Source organism: Parambassis ranga, chromosome 13 (assembly GCF_900634625.1).
Source record: "Parambassis ranga chromosome 13, fParRan2.1, whole genome shotgun sequence".
Taxonomy (NCBI): domain Eukaryota; kingdom Metazoa; phylum Chordata; class Actinopteri; family Ambassidae; genus Parambassis; species Parambassis ranga.
Genome location: NC_041033.1, coordinates 18,989,613 through 19,003,252, shown reverse-complemented (window position 1 = coordinate 19,003,252; position 13,640 = coordinate 18,989,613). Strand labels below are relative to the sequence as shown.

General features: G+C 38.8%; 1 protein-coding gene across 1 annotated transcript in view; it reads left to right on the top strand.

Annotated features, from left to right (window-relative positions):
• cadm2b (cell adhesion molecule 2b) overlaps positions 1 to 6,824 on the top strand; it is a 115,211-nt gene extending 108,387 nt beyond the window's left edge. Inside the window, exons 6-10 of the mRNA XM_028419863.1 lie at positions 622 to 780; positions 1,066 to 1,156; positions 1,281 to 1,459; positions 6,477 to 6,599; positions 6,706 to 6,824. Of these exons, the coding sequence (XP_028275664.1) occupies positions 622 to 780; positions 1,066 to 1,156; positions 1,281 to 1,459; positions 6,477 to 6,599; positions 6,706 to 6,824 (671 nt within the window). The remainder of the gene's footprint in view (positions 1 to 621; positions 781 to 1,065; positions 1,157 to 1,280; positions 1,460 to 6,476; positions 6,600 to 6,705) is intronic.
• The last annotated feature ends 6,816 nt before the right edge of the window (positions 6,825 to 13,640 follow it).

The following is a 13,640-nucleotide window of genomic DNA, read 5'->3' as shown; positions in this document are numbered from 1 at the left end:
CACACTAAGTGCTGACAGGAGAGCTGCAGAAAACTACAAAGCAATGCCTCCAATTATAAGTTAAAAGGCATCTCTTTATAAAAAGACAACATCACAGAACAAGCAAAGAAAAAACAAACATAGATCAAGATCTGAAGGCGGGTATGGAGTGAATGTTTGGGCCTGAAACTACAAGACAAAAGAGATGAAGGAAAGGAAAAGTGTGACTACAATAGAAATCCACCACACGCTGCTGGGGGAGTGTGTGCCTGTTTGTGTTGACTGCGATGTTTGAAAGATGGTCCTGGAGGAGCAAACACACCCAACCAACCGAGTCAATGCTCATATTGCTCTCCCTTCACTATTCACTCTACTTTGACTTGACTTTCAAAGGCCAAGGATTCTCTCCCTCAAAGGGGATGCAGAGAAAAACAACAACACTGCTGTATGTCAGAGAAGCAACTTTTAAAATACATTTTCATGTTTCTCACATTTTTTCTCATGTACACTCTGATTTTGTTTTTCTCTGCTTCTTTTTAAAAATCATTTTTTGTATTTAAAAGTCAGAACTTCTCCCAAAAATATTAATAATTCACAATTACATTGCACCCCGCTTCATTTTTTTTTTTTGACTCTCTGCAGGCGCTAAGGAGGTGAACGCTACAGGGAAGTCCTTCACAGTAAGGAGCAGCCTCCAGTTCCAGGTGGACCGACGGGACAACGGCGTCGCGTACACCTGCAGCGTGGAGCATGTGTCTCTGTCCAACCCCTACATGACGACCGAGGTCCTGGAGGTCCACTGTGAGTGCAGTCCCATAAAACTGGATTAAGTGTAAGATTAGCACTGAGAAGAAATACAGGGATTGAGATTACATTTTTGTCTGCAGGTTTAGCTTTGCATTTGTTCTGGATTAGTGCAGGATTAGTTTTCAGGTAAGGGATTAGTTCTAAAGCAGAACAGGGATACGGGCGAGAGCTAAGAGCTGCCCACTGGGTGCTGAGCTAACTAATGTTGTACTTTGTCGGTGAGTTGAAGCCTTGAACACACTGTGCAGCCATAGTGTTGGATTTTTCTCTTCTTCACAGACGCTCCCCATCTGGAGATCACACATTCACTGATTATTCCGCAGGAAGGACAATACTTCAAACTGGAGTGTGTTTCCAAAGGCAACCCATTGTAAGTGGGAATATATTTACAACTATAATTCAATATTGGCAAAAAAAATTTGGGCTCAAAATTATTATTTCGGAAATAATTAGATAAAAATAAATATCAATATCATTTCTATTTTCTATCCCAGACCGGAACCAGTGCTGTGGTCTAAAGATGGAGGAGAACTGCCTGACATTGAGCGTATGATTGTGGAGGGCAGGGAACTTACCATCACCACGCTAAACAAAACGGACAATGGCACATATCGCTGTGAGGCCAGCAACCACCTGGGGACAAGCAGTGCTGAATATGTACTGTTTGTATATGGTGGGTACTTCAGTCTCTTTACAGCTTCATATTCAAAGTTTGGCAGTGTTTTCAGTGCTTACTCAGTGATGGTGGGTGTTTAGGACAAAGATTCAAAGCTAGATCAAACTAAAGAGGCTCAATGGCAAAGAAGTGTAACCAAATTAAAACAAAGCACAATCGGCAAACAAACAAAGAACAATTCAGATTCAGACAAGTCAGAGCATCACAATTTACTGTGATGCTCTGACTTGATATGAGAGGTAAGTAAGAGTGATTTGTCAATGTGATTTGTTGTCAATGGCACAGCCCCTATAATATCAATTTGATGGAGCATGCAAAATACTGTCATTTTTATCTGTTCAATATGTAATTTCATCTTTACAACCAGCACTTACATTACATCATACAGATCCTGTAGTTTTTCATACTTGGCACAATGCAGGATAACCCAGTTTACATAGCTACAATATTACTACACAGTTTTAGCTTCTGGACTTTTTCTCTGAGGAAGGGGGGGGGAAGAGGGGTGTAGTAAGGATGCAGAATTTAGCTTCCAAGTACCGCCTGGAGGACAGATAAGTTAATCCCGAGACGGCGGAGGGGCTGAGAGAATAAAGAAGACATAGTGCAGGAAATGGATCATTAAGGTCTCTGCAGCCCATGTTCATAACATTTATCAAACACAGCTAATAGTAAAAAATACAAAAACAAAGACAGAATATTACAATTCAGCATAGATTTATTTGCTTCCATTTTTGCCAATTAAACTGTGCCACAAGAGTGCAGTTTGTTTAGGAAAAACTTATCACAGCGCAGACTGTGGACTGTTTCAACTCACGAGTAGTTAGCGGTGTGATGGACGGCGGGCTCTTCTTTGTCTGATTTGAGAGGCTTTGGGTTAAAAACACATCTGTCCTTTTGTTATCTTAGTCTCCTTTAGCATGTTCATTTGACAAGGGTAGCAGGAATGTCAAGTCTGGAGTTTCAATCCTCACATTTCACAGCCAAGACTTTTCTCTTATTTCAAATTAAATTTGAATTAAAATTATTTGTTATGTGCTACTTCCTCCTCTTCACAAGATTAACTAAGGAAATCTCAGCAGCCCCTTCACCCTTAAATACAAAAGATCCTGAGTCCTGGGAAAAAATGAAAAATTGGGTCAAGCAGGTAAAAGATGTGTGAAACAGGCTCATTTCCAGTGACGATGACGGCCATTCTTCAGAGCTACGTGTTGTCTGGCTGAATACTTAACAGGTCTCTTCGGCTCATTTCAGCCTCTAAACCTAATTTGCTAATGACAGGAGAGCTGAGAAACCATAAATGTCATCGGTCTTTCGCAATTTATCACCCTCTGCAATTATGCTGCTTTATACAATGTATTAAATAAAGCAAGGGAACGCCATGCACGACACATAGTAGGAGTAGTAACAGATAGATTAATACACTTGATAGAAAAAGTCTGTACATGGTGTAAAACCCTACCTCTTACCTTTGCCCGCACACTCCTCTGTCATCAGTTTGTACATTTCCACCTCAAAAATTCTTTGTTTACTAACAAAATGAATCCATCTTGCATGACTCATCCTTTCGCCCAAAGCTTTACTCGTTCACAGCTTCAGTCATTCTGCATTTTTATCATCTGTGCATTTTTTTTAATCCTTTTTTTTTGCTTGCATTTGCTGAGGTAAGAGGCAAGCATTAACCTGCACCAGTCATGCACAGTAATTGATTTGTGCTGTTTGAGTTTCATGTAATGTTGAGCCTGTTTCCCACAGAGAGGTTTGTTTTTGCTCCCCGTTGTTCCTATTTTCATTTAGCAGACGTCATCACCTTCCATCTCCAGCTTCCCTGCCTCACTCTCTAGCCTCTCTCCTCTGAGTCCTCTAACACCGACAATTCCCACATCAGGCACAGGCACAGCTGCGTTCACAGGTACACTTGCACCCCCGCCCTTATCCCCACACTGGCCCCCCAGCTCAATGCTCCATGCTCTTACAAACATGACACTGAACACACAGTCGATGATGGATGAGCTAACAGCCAGGCTTTGAGCTAGAAAATAGAATTGTTTTAGCATCATTTTCTGTCTCCTTCTCTGCACAGTTAGCTCACCAGCATTTTTATCAATGTTTCTGATTTGTTCTCTTATTCATGACATTCTCTTATTCATTGCTGACAATATGCAGGCATTGTAGGACTTAGCACATGGGGGGGGGGGGGTCACTCTTGTTACAAGCATCCAATAGAGCACATGCACTTATGTTTGAATAATGTTTACCAAAATTGCATTCTCCATGTACTCGTTTTACTTCATGTCCTGATGGAATTATTGTGATGGCCTCTTACACTACTACTTTATCATATTGAGCCACAAGAGCCCTCTGCAGGTAATAAATAGCTTTGGTGATATGATGGAGAAAACAAAGAGGTTACTTAGATTTAGGGCTGGAATTTTATTGTGTTATTGTTATTATTGTTATCATTATTTTAATTATCAAAGAAGATTCTCTGCATACATTTTCTTGTAAACAGAAGTTATGCCTTAAGTCAAAAATGTATTTTTGACTTAAGGCATAACTATTTTGTATTTTTATGAAATTGTGCATCGTCTCCCTATGTTCTGGCTGTGTCTCTTTTTGCTTCATACCCCAGCCTGGTTTTATTGACTTGCTCATTAGGCCATTTTTTTGTGTGGTCAAATGAGCTTTTCCTGTCAGCAGGAGTTGGATTGGGGTGATGTATTTGAAAATTAGCAAGACTGACACATAGGATCATTGCTTATCAATAACACATGGATTCCTGCATTAAAATCATTTTGATGAACAAGTTTTGGTGTTATAAGAGAACATTTTGGCCATGTAAAAACCAATGTAAAAATCCAATCATATAAAAGGAAATATGCAGAGAGGTATAAAACGATGTGGACTTTATATTTACTTTACTTTAGTCAGTCATTGACAAGTGGCACATTCATCAATGCTCCAATACTGGGGAGCGGTACTGTACATGTATCTTTGTGTTGTTGGCATGCAGATCTGGTTTTGTTTATTTTTCCTATTGCACACCCGAGATCTCAGTACTATACATCTTTGCTCCCTGTTGGTGTATCCTGTGCTGCTCTCCCACTACGCCCAGTTATAAGCATGCGTTTGGCTCAGGCAGTGAGCTTCACCTTCTGTCTCTTGGACACACTGTCAAAGTAAAAGAAAAAAAAAGACTATGCTCCTTTCTTGTGTTTTACTTTGAATTCTGTGGTCATCTTTTTTATCACGGTGTTGTTCCCCCTCATTTTCCCTTACTGCTGTCACTGTCTACAACCATGGCAACAGCCAAAGACTTTCCAGGGCCTACAACAGGTAAATATCCTGGTAGATCCTCATTGCAAGCCCGATTTAGACTGTGTGATGCTGAAACTGGCTCTGGGTCAGGACACATCACGGCCTCACCCAGCATGAGCCAAATCATCACCATGCATGGATGCACACTCTGCTGACGCTAGTCACCTTCTCTCCAGCCATGTCGCAGGCTGCATAAGTTATCACACAATATGTTTCTATTGTGGTTTGTTTTTGCACAAAGAAAAAGATGGTGCTGTCTGAGGGGAATATCTGAGATGTCTGAAGAATGGTTCTATACCAGTGTGCAATTCTCTAATCACATATTATTGTATTTAGTGTATGTTGTTGTAGTGGGTGAGTTTAATAAGGAATTAATTTGTGCGTTGTATTTGTTTGTATGATTAAAATAGCAGAGAGAACAGAGCCAGAACAGAAAGATGTTTCCAGGTTTACATTGTTCTAACTCCAGTAACATCCAGTGTCCCACAGTGTTGCTGAAATGTCTGTAGTTCTGTCTCTCTTGTGGCTATGTCTGCAGTATCTAAAATGTTATACGTCTAGAGAGCAGCTCTAATTTGTGATCTATCTCTCTGTGATTCAATCCAGCAGTGACAGAATTAAATTAAATGTAAAAATGTGTTTGGACAATTATACAAAACTGCATGCTCATTTACAAGAGCTGCTTGTGTTTTTGCTGCTGTGTGTCATTCCTGCAGCAGTATGCACCACCCAAGTGTGATATGAACTCTGCTTATGCTCCTTGCTGACAGTGTTCTGATCATTAAACCCATCAACATGCAACCAAAACTGATCGACTTCAACTGTTGTTTCAGAACAGTTATTGCTACACAGTGAGTGAAGTGCCTGCTTGTGAGTCCCTGGTAAAATAATTGTGGTGGTTCTATTCTGCATGGAGTTTTAAAAAAAAAGCATGTTACACAGCTTCATCTGTTTTTATTATTATTTTTAACATCCCACACTTTGGGATTCTGAATATGAGGCTTGCATTCTGTTAACACAGGAGGTATAATGAGGTTTGTGAAAACATCCCCGCCGTCATTTCCCAGGGTCACTTTGCAAAACTGAGCAAAAGCCATAGCCATTCATCAGCTTGAGATAATGAGAGCACACAAGGTGCACGGTAAAGACACAGCCAGTCACAGTTTATTACAGGACAGACACAAAGGCATGCTCCTGCCTGGGAAACCCTCAGCTTGCTCTCTGCCTGGAGGACGCCTCATGTTAAATAACACTTATTTAAAAAAAGCAGCATCCTGAGCAGCAGAATGTGACAGCGAGCAAGGAGAAACATAAAAGATAGTGTGTGTGAGTGTGTGTGTGTGTGGGGGGGGGGGGGGGGGGGTCACTCAGAGCTAGACTTGGCTGTTTCTAATGTCACAGTTTTTAAATGTGCAGAGATTTGTGGTATTTCCTATGATTACTTCTTTTATACCACAGCTCAGGCACTTCAAAGCAGCGATGTCAGGTTGCTCTAAATATGACAGAAGCTCATTTGGGAGTGTTGTGCTTTGTTTGCTAGCGTGAAAAGCTACATCTAGATTATAATTTTTGAGGATAATTACAGGAGCAAAATATTTTCAGTGCTGTTTAATAAATGTCTGAGACTCTAAAATCTTGCAGTTGTTCATATTCTTCCCCCCCTCCACCTCTTCCTCCTCTCTCTGTCTCGTTTCAGATCCTAATGCTTTAGGACAGCACGGACCTGACCACGCTTTAATTGGCGGCGTTGTTGCTGTTGTGGTCTTCATCACCTTGTGCTTGATAATAGTTCTTGGACGATATCTGGCTAGACATAAAGGTAAAAGGAGGTCACTTGAATAACAATTTGCTTCTCTCTGAGCGAATGATTATGTCTTGCACTTTTCAGCCGGTGTATAACTTGCTCTGACTCTGTACGTCTACAGGGACGTATCTAACTCACGAGGCCAAAGGAGCAGAGGATGCCCCCGACGCTGACACAGCTATTATAAATGCTGAGGGAAACCATGTGCATGCAGAGGAGAAGAAAGAGTACTTCATTTAGACTTCCCTTTGCTTCTGCTCCCTTTTCTTTTTTCTTTTCATGACAACTTTCAACAGCAGACGTGCAATTTTTAGCCGCCTCAGCCGCGGCACTAAATGATCTGTTTTACTTATTATTCTTTTTGTCTTTTTCAGAAAGCTGATGCTTGGATGTTTTCAAAGCATTCAAAACAAAAACAGCCTTTCTCCTTTTGTAATTAGAATAAATCACATACAATTGGATTATTTCCATTTAGGTTTTATGGTGCCTAAATACTGTATACTTTTCTGCTTTTCTTTTACTCCCTGTATTATCATTTACTCCCTCTCTCTCTCTCTCTCTCTCTCTCTCTCTCTCTCTCTCTTAGTTCTCTCTGTTTTTCCACATTTTTCAGATTTTTTTAATTCAGACACTCAAACAGAACATGTGCTCCAACTTTAGTTAGAGCCAAATCTTTTAGCAGCCCATCCTCACTGAGAAATGACAGCAGTGGTGAATTTTGAAGTTTAAGTTGTGAAGCTCTCGACTCCCTGTGGCCATGTGAGCAGAGACGATATAAAAACTTTTGTTAATCTTTACGGTGTGTTTTGGCATCTTGGCAATCAACCTGTTTTGTTGTTTATGTCTGAGGACACATTATGTTAGATACTGCAGGTTATCAAACTGAGCAATCTTTTTAGGGACTAAACAGCTGGATGTTGCCTGGAGTATACCCCATCACAGCCATAACTGCACATGTTTAAAACAACATAAAACACTTTTAACAAAGCAAGATGTAGAAGCACAATCTATGAGATTGTATCTTAGATGAAGTCATCTCCCTCTTAGCACTGTCTGTATCTTATTGCACTGATTTATTTTTCGCTTCTGATTTTTTTTATTTTTTTTTTACCCATGGAGAACAAATTAGAAAATTAAAGCACAAAGTCTGAGGACTAACACGGAGGGAAAACACATCAACTGTTTCTTGTCTCAGGATTCAATATGAGTCTAGATGGAGAGATGGTGTCAGACAGATTTCAGTTCACTTATCGTCACGGTTGAAGAACTTTGATGTAAGATCCAAACAGAATGAGTGGAACCTCACAGGGGTTCATTATTTATGTTGACCTTTATTGAACAACTATGCTCAATGTGTGGATATTGCTGTAAAATAATTTGCTAACGTGAATATTGGTGAACAATATTGTCGAGTCTTGGGATCCCTGACACATTACAATTTGTATATTAGCATATACAGTATTTAAAATATTCCATTTTTTTTTTTTTTTGCATTTCTCTAACAAGACTTTGTTTTGCCAGTAAGGCATGTAAATAATATGTAAGTATTCAATTTTAGTAAATGAAAAATGCTGGTTACAGTTTTTGATTTTAGTTTTTTCACTTTGATGATTATCACAAATTTAAGGATTTCTTCAAACAGGGATTCTATTGAATTGCTTAAAATAAAAAAATAAAAAAAATAATAAAAAATCTGGTCAAAAAATATATGTATTTATTATTACAAATGAGTGACATTTATTATATGATACTATATTGATTGATTATTGCTGTTATTACTAAAGTAGTTGTCTGACATTAACTTTTCCATTTTTTATTCTGTATGTTCTCATAAAAAGACAAGGATCACCGTTATGGCCTTTGAGTTTGCTGCAATGACATGTTGAGGCATTGGTGAATCAGACATCCCCTCCCTGTATATATATTCACTGTATCAAAGACATTGAACCACATTGCCAATGCTCATACATGTTATTTTGTTAGTTCCGTACAATGATGCTATAAATAACTCATTTTGTACAAAGATTTAATCGCTGTAATTATTTTGCTTTTTATGGGGGATGTGTGAGGTTTGCTTTTTTCTCGTGAATATTCATTTTTCAACTATGCCACTGTAAAAAAAAAAAAAAGAAAAGAAAAGACAAAAAAAGAGAGACAAAGTGCGGATTAAAATATGAACAACTTGAAAATCTGCCATTTTTTGTGATGATTTGTGCTTTGAAATGAACTTGAGTGCTTGTGGATGTTGTGTTTTGATTACTTGCAGTCACAGTATTAGTCCACATATCTGCAGTTAGGAGGAAGGAGAACGTGATGGACAGAGCTGACCAGGGCTGCACTGTAATTGTTATTCCATACAACTGTTAAGTAGTACTCAGCCTTTAGTATTAATAATATATGCAAAGTGTCTAACTCGTGGAAAGATTAAAAAACCATGAAGCTCCTCAGGAAGATTGCCTGAGGTGCAGCTCATGATTTGTGCATTAATAGAGAGTGACAAAAGGAAGACTTGAGTCTCCCAGAATTCCTTCCTGTCTGACTGGAGCTGAGTTCGATATGCTTGAAGTGGCTTCATGAATCTACCCGCAGATGTCAACACAGCAGGCAGCTGTTGGCCTTGTTTTAACAACGTAGACAGAAGAGGCAGGCTGGCTGAGTGAAAACTGGGAGCAAATTACTTTGTGATGTTACCTCCTGGATAAAGATGTTGTGATGCAGTTGACTGCTTTAAAAGGAAATGAGTCACCTAAAATAAAACTTTATTGATCCCTGTGGAGAAATTCAGTGAAAAAGGTTAATGTCATCTGCAAATTAAAACAGATCAGGTTTTATAAAAAAAAATAAAAAAATCCAAAAATCCTTTTTTGTGCATTGCATGTGTGCAAATGCATTTCGTTCAATCCTGCAGTTGTTTGTCGTGTACACAGCTTACCTGAGAATTTGTACAATAAAACTGAGTTATGTGTTGTGAAGCAACAAACAACAACTTCATGCCAGCTAGCTCACTGGCTAACCATCTTTATGACAAGTTCAATCTGTGTATATGTGCATTCAAATGAGGATAAATATATGGACATTAGATGTAATGGCTTGTATATGAGCTTTACAGCAAATGTTGATAATATCTTGCATTTATCTGTAAACTATGTATAGTAATCCATACCAGGATAAAAAAGAAATGCACTTTTTATGGTCCATTATCACTGCTTCGGTGACACAGAATGAACTCTTTGAAATCCGAGGATGGATATGATGGCCTTGTGCAGATTACTGAGCTCATATTAAATATCTCAGCATCCTTAAAGGGAGATCTCGTTCCAGGACACAGGACCCAAGTCATTATGATACTCCATTCTTCAGCTCCCATTGACCTTGAGCATAATGTTGCTTCCCAGCAGACTAATGTCGCCATTATCAACACACTGTCCGGCCAACCATCTGCCTGCTACGCACACACACACACACCCTCACAGACACCGTTCCCAATGCTCACTTCATAATCATTACTAGCAAAAGCCAAGCCAGTTCAAATAAACATCAGCTCCCACTATCGCACTCCTTCACATTATTAAAAGCTCAGTGCTTCGTTAAGCTATGTAAATTGAGATAGACTGTCTTGAATAATGCCTGACAGAAAATAATGCTAAAAATCCATCATAATTTAGTAATTGGATATTGAGATGGGGAACATTTATGTGCAATCGTAAATAGGGAGTTGGGAAATGGATATTCTCTTTACCCTTGAAATGCGAGAACCATACCCAGGGCTATGTAACAATCACAGCATGACCTCTGAGGAGGCCCTGTAAGTCCTACTAAACTGAAGAAACTGATCCCCACTGTACCCTGTAGGCAGAGTCCGTATCAGTCCTCCAGCTCACAATAAGCTCTTATCATAGCAGAACAGAAGTCTCTGACAACAATTCTTCAGGGACAAATTGATATGTTTAAAAAAACATTGTAGCACTTAAACACATTCAACAGTCTACAGCGCAATTCTGTTTTTCAAATGTGAAACATTAATTTTTGACTTGATAATCCTCGCAAGCTTTCTTGTACTTATTTATCGCATTTATTTTTGAAGTTCTTTTCTGGTCTCATCGCCAGGACTGCAACAAAAGTAAAAGTTTTTTATAAAAACATGAGCGGTAACTGTTGTCAACATGTTTTTCCTGTTTCATGCCACACTTCTGTTGTAGATTAGTGACAACTGGAGGAGCCATAACAAGACAAAAAGCCCTCCAACCCTGACACAAGCAAGTGGTCTTCTTTTTTTTGGATTAACAGTACAACATTTTATGCAAAAATAAATAAAATAGTAATTCCACTTGTTTTCACTATCCAAGCATGTAAATTGCCTTGTGTAATTCACTGGGTGATTTGAGTGGGTGGCAAAAGGATGAAAGGATTTTAAAAGATGGAGTGGAGTGCAGTATGCTCAACAGAAGTGATGAAAACAATGTTTGTCCTTTGGATCATGTTTTTAATTACACATTTAATAGGTATTAGTGACTCTGTTAAGTAACCCGATGATTCTTGTGAAGCTTTACTGTATTCACAGATAACAATATCCCCAACAAGAAACAATCAATCCAACATTTATTTTACTACTGCTCTGTCATTTCTCATCTGCCCTGTCAGGAAGTGCAAGTATTTTGGAGGAGTTAATGTATAATCATTGCCCTGTACTCAGATTTGAGGCATAAAGAAAAGACAGAAGGAGATGAAATTCAAAAAAAAATATTCAATATCCTTCTTTTCTTTGTCAGAACTTTGTTTAGGGAGTCTGTTATCATTGCTCTTAGAAGCCGAGGATTGTGCAAATAGTTTTGTCTTTGAGTGACAGCTCATTCTAACAAAGCACTGACTGGAATATTAACAGTATGTTTACCACACTGCTGCTTAGGGGGGAAAGACTCATTGCAGAAAACATCTCATGATGATGGCAAATGCAGTTAATCTCCCGAATTAGTGTGGATTTGTCACATAGATTATCATAATGTTCGTCTGACCTTTATATATCTTTGAACATTTCATATAAAGGTTCAAGTTGAGCTCGGCTGAGACCTTCTGTTGCCCTGTTTGACTTATATCTGCAGCTTTCACACCTCATCTGTATATCTGCTGGATCAGAAGGCTGCAGGATATTATCTTGAGGTGTGTTTTGCCTAATCATATTTGATGAGATTAAACAGATCACTCACACTTCTACTTGTGACAGGGCTGAGTGGAAGTTAGAAGGAGTCAAATGATCTGGAACAAAGAACATGAGCTTGTGTATCCCCCTAGATGCATCACTATGCCATTAGTCTAGATGAATGTGTACAGTCAGATACAATTCCCTTGTTTGCTGCATGAGGGCTTCCACTTTGTGAAGCAGCAGCTCCGCTGTGCAAATCAGGCCACATGCAGGCCTGTGGATTGATGACTGAAACAGGGCTACCCACTGTATTTTAAACTCATTCATCCACACTGACTCACATTCTCCGCGGTGCATCTTTAAATAGCCTGCCCTGGGATTGTCTGTCTGCCATTTGATTTATTCTGTATCGTATTTTTAGATCTAATTAAAACAAACTTTTCTGAATTGTTTGGGTGAGTTTAGAATCATGCAGGCTCTGGAGAGTACATAAAGGGGAGCCTTGTCTTAGTATGTCTTCTGGGGAGGAGAGCTAGTACTGTACCTGTGGCATAAGGTATGCAATAAATAGCTTGCCATCTGTTTGAATCTGAGCACTTGAGATTTTTCCAAGGAACTCACCAGAGACTTAATTAAAGTTGGAATATTAGCGAGTGAGAGACCAATGTTCCTCCAAAAAAATGACAGCTAGAGGAAGTCTTAGCATTAGTTTGTTAACAGATACATTAGTTCTTTAAAGTATGAAGATGCTGTACCTTATTAGTGGTCATCCTTATTCTAAAAAGCCTTTCATGATATCAGCTTCCATTCATCATGGCAGACTCTGCCTTTTCCAGCTAATGTGCACATCTAATGGAGTCACAAGAAATGATGCATGTTCACGGTGCCTATGGAGGAGAGGTGGTAGCCACTAAATGAATAATTAGTCAGTTAATCAGTGGATAATGAAGCCAGCTTTTCTGCTAGTGGCTCATTTTCTTTCTTTCTCAAAAACAAAATAAACATTTTAATGAAATACTTGAAACTCCTAAAGGGTTTGGTTTAATGATCAATTTTAAAAGAAACAACACCTAACTTCTGTTGAGCAGCCTTGTTGAAAGAGAAGACAAAAAAATATCCCAAGGAAACTATTTTGTTTTTGTTTGTTGTTGTCATATTTGGACAAGCAAGCTTGAGAAACAGTACTCCATATCGGTGGTACCATAAACACTATATAACTATATGGACACTGATAGCTTTATGCTTAATCACTCTTTGATTTGATGCAGAATCCATACTTGAATCAATCAGTCAGTCCCTGAGGCACAACATTTTCACCACCATGTTTTAGAATTGGCACGTAGTTCTTCTCCAGAACAGTAATCTTTGGTCTTTGTCTGACATGTCTACTGCAACCAAACAACACTGTCTTTGGATTTATGTGTCCCGTTTTAAAAGGCCAGGGATGTGTTTGCCTATTGGCATACTGTTGTGGTCTAAAGTTCCTTTTTGGACAACAAAGGCTTCTTCCTGGCACATCTTCCATGCAGATCAAATGTGTGCAGTCTGATTGTAGATGCAAGCAATTTGATACCATCAGTTGCAGCAGTTACCTGCAGTTACTATGATAACCTTTGGGGTTCTTGGAGGCTTTTTTTTATTTATTTATTTTTTTGCATCATCTGCTGCCTGCTCTTCTCCTGCATTTGCTGAAGAGGAGTCACAGACAACACTTGTAGATGAGTTTTTCTCATAGCGGAATGATTAGTTTAAATAATTTCTTGCTTAATTCAGTCACCCACGATCCTTGTTATGATGACAATATACACTTCAATAGTGATATGTTCTTTTAAATTATGGAAATGACTGTAAAATCTTGATTGTCATTTGTTTGAGCATATCACCTGTGTTAACAAGTAGTTTCAAAGAGGATCAAG